The sequence below is a fragment of the Montipora foliosa genome, chromosome 3 (assembly GCF_036669935.1).
Source record: "Montipora foliosa isolate CH-2021 chromosome 3, ASM3666993v2, whole genome shotgun sequence".
Taxonomy (NCBI): Eukaryota; Metazoa; Cnidaria; class Anthozoa; order Scleractinia; family Acroporidae; genus Montipora; species Montipora foliosa.
In genome coordinates, this window is record NC_090871.1 from 9,332,430 (window position 1) to 9,339,929 (window position 7,500).

Here is a 7,500-nt window from a genome sequence, read left to right on the forward strand (position 1 = left end):
GAATCCAGGCCTTCCACCAGGCCAGGACTATTACAGGGTGGCCCAGTCCTGTTTGATTTGTTAGTTTACTCTCAGGGTGGCTCAGGATCGATCCCTGGACTTATGAACATGTGTGAGTTAAGATTTTGATTTCCGTTGATTCCTGCTCTCAGAGGTTTTCTTTGGAAAACTGATTTTTGCATATCGTCCAGTTGGTTTGTAGTACATGTACGTGGCTACTCTATGTAACCTAAAGACCACTATCATTATCATTTGTAAATAATTATCAGTATGTACATGTATGTTATATTATCATTTTCCCATATTGCCAATTAAAGTTCACCAAGGCTTCCATCCCAAGCTGATTATTTTTGCTGCCCAGGTTGAGCAAATAAAAGAGATTATACCGGGAACATAATTGAGAAGCCTGTACATTAAAAGTCTTAAGTACATGTATGTATTATATAAACACCAAGAAATACCAATTAAGTGAGCTTTTGCGCGAAAACATGACAAAAGATGGCACTTGTGAAAAGATCACTGTTGCTATGGTTACATATGAAAACTGCACTTTTCAATGCCTTTTGTGAAGTGATTTAGTATTTCAATGGTGAAATTTCTCTTCCAGTGTTGAAAAATATTTCACGAGGTAGGTCGTGATTTTGATGAGAATCACAAACTTGGCGTAACATGTGGGTTGTCTTTGTTGGTTCTCTATGCTTCTCTGATAGGTTTTTCTCCTGGTACTCCAGTTTTCCCCTCATCTTTTAAAACCAACCTACTATTTGATATGAGTTGATTTGATTTCATTTCCAATTAGACTGCAGGCCTCAGTGCTAAATATACAATGTAATTGACACTTTAAAATAAATAGAGTGGTTTCCATTTGAGTGCTTTGGTTTTGCATTACTTCACTTAATGATTGGTTCAAAGTTCTCACGTTGCTTTTTAAACCAATCAGAAGTGAAACTAAAACGAATCGTGGCTCGCACGTGCACATTTTCCCATGCCTTGTGTCAGGTACGTGTAATTAGTTCGTCGAGTTTTTATTGATTTAAGTACTGGTCCGGATTGTCACTGTCCTTTTTGGTTGGCCAATTGAAAGTAATTACTTTTGTTTTGGTTTTACGACAGTCGATTGAAACTTGCTCTAAAGTTCATTATTATGATGATGATGATGATTATTATTATTATTGTTTCCCAGGATGATCATATATCAATTTTTTCCCCCTTAGGAGCAAGTCATCAATTGAATAACAAATGACCAAGGCTCCATCTTTGGCATCTAAAGCCTGGTTTTCAATAGCAACGCAAGCGCAAGTGCAGTTGCAAGCGCAAGCGCAGTTGCAATCGCAAGCGCAATCACAAGCATAAGAGCCCTTATTTCACTGTGAAAATAGGAATTTCTTTCCTTGTGCTTGCACTTGTTCTTGCGTTTGCTTGCATTGTGTGAAAACGAAACGCAGCATATAAAGCACAAGGAAATTTGCTACGTCTGGCCAATTAAAGCAATCGCTCCAGATTCCCCGCATCTAAGCATTTGAAAAAGATGGCGGGTGCCGTGGTTGATTTTGATGCTTGTGTCGACGTTTGTTTTCACTAGCATACAGGGGGACACTGAAAAACGCAGACTGCAGACTGTGCAGACCGTCGTCTGTAAAATGAAAATTCGGTTAGCCTGAATAGGCTCGTTTCGAATTGTGCGGCACAATTTGAAACTAGCCTATTAGGCCTAAATAACATTCGGTTAGCCTAGTTAGGCCTAAATAACATTCAGGTTAATAGCCTGTTTACGGTTAGCTCTCAATAATTGTGAGAGTAACGCCTTATTTTACCCCTGGTCTGCATGGTCTGCACAGTCTACAGTCTGCGTTTTGGTCTGACCGGCATACAGGTAAGCTTCTTATGCTTGTGCTTGCGTCGGTAGTGAAACCAGGGTTAATCATGCATTTCTGGGTATAAGTGCTTTACATGTACACTGGGTTGTCAATCATAATATACACCTTTTTTTTTTTTTAAACAGGTCGTGCTGTTCTCACTGATCTTGAACTGCGAGCTGATGCTTTGGTAAGAATAGATATTTTAATTTATAATTGCATTTTCATATACAAAATACATGTGTAGCTGTTATTTACTTGGCCATTGAATGGTGTGGTTGTCTCTGATAGATTTTTTTCTTTAACGTTGTTTAAGGATGGCTTTCATCTTCCTGTGGAGGTGATTCATGGCTATGTTGGTAAGTTTTTTGAAGTATGGTAAGCATATAAAATGTGTACTGTTTGTTTGTTTGCTGTGATTGAGAGATGAACATATAACCTCCAAACTGCCCTTTGAGGAAAACTTTAAAATTTAAACTTTTCTGTTACACAATAATCTTCTCAAGGTGAAAGTTGAGAAGTAACTGTTATCTCTTATTGACGAGTCAATTTTAATGAAATGTTTTGTAATTTCCTCTGCACTCAAGACAATTTGCACATTGCTTAAATGAGGGCCCCCCTTATGTTTAAAATGCAGTCGGGTTTTAAAAAACAAGGAATGTATGGAATGTATGGAATGTGAAGGCTGTTCTCCATGTTCACCAACAAGTTGACAATGACCCAAGAGGTCATGTGAATCCACTTGACAGAAAGCACTTGCATGAAGAAGGCAGAGCAATAACACCTCTTAGGGATTAGGTCAGTACCAGATGACCTTTAAAATGCATAAGAAGTGATAAACCTGTAAACTATTGTCAAGCCTTGAGACTTGACATTTTATATCCTAGTCTATGTTTATGACCAAACATTTCAAACAACTGAATTTGATGGAAGTACCTTCTTCCATTACACTTTCCGTGGGATGTTGATCCTAACGACTCTAAATACTGGCAATATAACTACAGAACTCAGCCAGTTCAAGGCTGTTGCCTAACAGGAGCCCGGTAGCTTGGGGCTCCCAAAGAATAGCTCTGGGCTCCTTAATTTTTCACAGCAACACCTTTCACTTCATATGTTGGGCTCCTAAGTTCTCAGCGTTTAGCTCTGAGGGCCCCTTTAAAATTTTCTTAGGCAGCAGTCTTAAAAATTTCTACAGTTTGGCCCACTTTATCTCGGCTGCAATGCTCACAAAGAAATTATGGCAAAGGGTGGGGATCTGTGCATCCTTAACCATGGGCATCATTTTCTTAATGAAACTTGGAAGAGTTACCATTATGATAAAAAAAAAATGCATCTCATCATAACATACATGTGCTAGGATGAACATTCACCATCTCTACCATTAACAGTTATTGTAGTGAAAATGCACCATTTGTTCATTTCCAGTCCTAGTAGTATAGTGGGCTAATTTATAGATTTAGCCAAGCCTACATGTAAAAGCGGTTGGAGCTCCCGTGTTATTTATTCCTACAATAAGTTAACCTGGCTTGAGCCCGTGATCCAACTGAAACCCAGTACCCAGTCAGAGGTCAACTTTAAAAAATGGTGACCTCAGTGAGCTTGTTTTGACAGGTGTGAATTGACCATTAATGTTGATGTCCAATACCAAAAATGTATGTTGCTATAAACTACAATCCTGGACTAAAGTCTTGTGACTCTTTGTAATGAGCTAAAATGGTTTAAAATAAAGACCATCTATCAACCCCCCCCCCCCCCCTTCCTTTCAATGTTTATTGGAATCTTGGAAACATTCAGAAATGCTGCAGTTTGTTTCTTCCTAGAAAAGTTTGCCTCGGTCCAAATTTGTAAACCAAACTCAAAACATTTTGTGGTCACTTCTTGGTATAGACCTCCAGAGAGCTTTTATCACAAATTGACACCTTGCAAGGGAAATTAAAACAGATTCTGAAAGTGTCGAATATTTTCTCATGGAGAATGTGAATTGTGATTTGCAATCCAAAGACAATGCTAGTGAAATTGGGCCAAACCTAAGCAGACATACATTAGTTTATTCGTCCTTTGAGGAATTTCTTTTCAATAGTACTCCTGCACATGTGTTTTTGCTTCTGTCTAAACTTTGCAAATCAAAGGCAACTGGATTGGATAATATTTTAGTGAAATTACTGAGGGAATGTCCCGACTTACTCACAGAGTATCTCACTGCAATATTTAATCAATCACCATAATAACAGGCATCTTCCCAGATCTGCAAGAGTCACTTCTTGGTTGTATAAAAATTCAGGGGCACCCACTGATCCGACAAATTATTATCATTCTGGTTTCCATTCACTACACAGTGTACTGTTACCATGTTACTTGAAGCAACTGACAATTGGGCTATGAACATTGATTGTGGTCTTGTCAATTCTGTCTTCTCAGACCTGAAAAAGGCCTTTGGTACAGTCAATCTTGACATTTTGTTACATAAATTTCAGTGCTACAGAATACGCTAGTCCAGTAATAGATGGCTCAGATGTTACTTAAATAACCGGAAAAAAAAAAAATTCTCAAATTTGTCAAGTTAATGATTGTAGATCAACCTCCAAACTCCTTAGATGTGGACATTACTAAACCACGAAACAGCGAAACAGTGAAACACCGAAATAGCGAAACAAAGCACCAAAACAACATGTGTGACCCCACCATTCTTTGAATATACTAACCGACAAAGGTTGAATTTGAGATTAAATATCGTTTTAGGCCTAATTAGGCTCCTAATTCATTGAGATTAAGATTAGGATTCAGATTAAGACTGAGATTAGGAGCAATAACGTCTTAGGCCTAATTAGGCTAGTCTGAAAAAAACATTTTCTCTCACAGGTAAAATATCCTTGATAATTCCGTGGACCAACCTGTACTCTGAACCATTTGAAGTAACAGTTCATGATGTGTACCTTATAGCTAGACCCATACGAGGTGAGATAACTACCATAACATTGCGTACATGTGTCTTTGGGATAAGCTACTCAGAGATCCTAATAATTGTGATTTGATAGGGGGCATGGCCTTTACTGCTTTTAGACATTAATTATTTTAGTGTATGAGTTGTAGTTAAAATTTTGTTTTTTATTTTCCATTGTTTCCATTGTTGTGTTTTGCTATTTGGGACGTGAAAATTCTTGTTATTAAGGTCCCATTTCTCCTTTGCTTTGCTTTTACAAACTTCAGACCAAAAATATGACCCTGAGAGAACTAAAGAATCTGAAATCACAGCAAAGAGGAAGAGGCTTAAACAGATTGAGCAGAGAATTCATCCAAAGGAAGAGGACACTGTTGAAGGTTAGAGTGCATGGTCAGTGCAGAGTGACAAAGTTAATGTAAAAATCATTTTATATGATTTGTATAGGAAAATTCACCACCTGACGAGGGAATTCCACATCAAATTTTTCACGTCTTACAAAACAAGGAAAATCTTCCTCCTCACTTCCACCAGGTTTTTGCATAAAGATTGTAAATGGCAAAACTTGCTTTGAAAACTACTGTAAGTTGTTTCCAATTTTTGCCTCCATTGCATTGTAAGGCCACATGTTGCCAGCATGGTGTGGTCAGCCTCATTTTAAAGAGCCAGTTCCACTCTGAATTTCTAGTTTTGGTATGCAATTCTAGAGAATATTTAAATGCCTCTGGCACATCATAGTGATAAGAAATAAGAATGATCATGGCACCTAGGGAAGCGAAAAAAATGAATCAAAGTGGTTTAAAAATTCTGAAAACATACGGGCTTGAACTTTAGACTCATTGACAAACTCATGAAAGTGCAATTTTTGTAGCACACTGCTTAACCAAATCAACTAATGCAAGATGGCATAATGAGAAAGAATGGCATAATGAATGATAAAATTGATCCCAGTTAATGTTCAATAATCATTGGTTACAGTGTATTAATTATTATTACTAATGCCCTTCTTTTCAGAAAAACCAGCAGATGAAGAGGATGGCTCAGATTCTTTTGTTGACAAACTTGCTGCTCAAATTGTGAAGAATCTTAAGGTATTAAGATTAACACCCAGTCTGGACTAGGCCGGCTTAGCTGGTTGGACATGGAACATGCCATGCTACATGTATTCAAAGAGAGATATATGTCCAGAAATGCCACAAGTTGCAGCTGTAGATGCATGCAGATTTCAGTAAGCGTCACTACATGTGTAGGTGTCCTCCTGCTCTTTTCCCCAACTTCAACATCACCTGTGTCTTGGAATACAGACACTGTGCACCAGTGGCTCAGTTGGTCGTGCATCAGGCTGTAACGTGGGAGGTTGAGAGTTTGACTCCGGCCAGACCAACACTCAGGGTCTTAGAATAACTGAGGACAAGGTTCTGCCTTTGTAATTACACCCACAAATGATTACACTTTGAAGTCTTCTTGGATAAGGACTGTAAACCGGAGGTCCGTCTCATGGCCCTTGTTGGAAACCAAATAGTATGGGAAGTTAAAGAATGCACTGACTACTTGAAAAGAGTAGGGACATTGTCCCCGATGTTGTGGACTGACCTTAATCTCGTCGGGGGCATCAATTTCACGTCCTAAATATTATAATTGTAAACTGCATAACAAGCATTGTGGCCAAAATGTCCCCCACAAAAAGCATTGTAAATTATTCCTGAAAAGCCCTAAGGGGAGAGACTAATGACTTCACTTCACTTTGAACACTTCACAATTAATATCACATTAGTGTCCCCCAAATGCTCTGACTTCCTTAAATAAGGAACAGCTGCATTTATGCTAGGTCAGCTAAAAATAATACTAACCTTTCCCCAATACCTTAATATGTTATTTGTGCTGACTGAAATGGAACATACAGCGTTTGAGTGAACATAGATGTTGTAAACCTTTTCACCCCTGAACTCAGGGCCCTCGCTAGTACTGATGTGTAGAATTGTCTGGAGTTTAACCCATTGACATCTCAAACACCCGAGTGTGCACCCATGCCAGTTGACAAGTAAAATCGTCTGGTGTGAGAGTAAAATCTAACAAGTGACCTGGTTAGGGTTAGGGTTATGGTTAGGGTTGTTTTACCTCTAAAGAGGCTCTTTAGACTGAGGTAAAGGTTTAACTCATTCACACTTCAAATACCCTAGGATGCCCCCAGTTGACATAAGTATGATCGTCTCGCATTAGACACAGTAAAATCTGTTAAGCCTCACTCCCAGGGGTCAATGGGTTACTAATAAAAGTTGGGTATTTTACATGTAAATGTTTTATTTTGTTTGTTACAATACATATTGCAGATATCAGTGAAGAACATTCACTTTCGTTATGAGGACAAGGTACATGTCTTGAATTAAATATATATAGAGGACATGAACTGTGCAGCAAGGAATCGCCAATGAATTAAGAGCCTTTAATGTTATCTCTCTGCACCCTGTCCACATGTAGCTAGCCTGTAAACTGATGTTTTTTACTCGTACTCCCCTGCTACACATCCCAATATACAGGGTATTTGTAAACCACTTGTTTGTTCAACAATAATTTTTCAACACGTAACTGTATAGCATGACTTTAAATTGTTTTCAATCAGTTCTTTTTGGTAATAGAAATGTTTTGATTTAGATCAAACCTTTAATTTCCCCAACATTCAACACTCAGTAGTGTTGGACTCTCAAA

General features: G+C 38.3%; 1 protein-coding gene across 2 annotated transcripts in view; it reads left to right on the top strand.

Moving 5' to 3' along the window:
- The window catches only part of LOC137996675 (intermembrane lipid transfer protein VPS13C-like), a 118,813-nt gene that overhangs the window by 2,155 nt on the left and 109,158 nt on the right, over positions 1-7,500 (top strand). For both annotated transcript variants that reach the window (XM_068842198.1, XM_068842199.1), the window contains exons 2-7: positions 2,003-2,046; positions 2,173-2,215; positions 4,716-4,811; positions 5,064-5,174; positions 5,809-5,885; positions 7,125-7,163. In XM_068842198.1, coding sequence (XP_068698299.1) covers positions 2,003-2,046; positions 2,173-2,215; positions 4,716-4,811; positions 5,064-5,174; positions 5,809-5,885; positions 7,125-7,163 — 410 coding nt within the window. The remainder of the gene's footprint in view (positions 1-2,002; positions 2,047-2,172; positions 2,216-4,715; positions 4,812-5,063; positions 5,175-5,808; positions 5,886-7,124; positions 7,164-7,500) is intronic.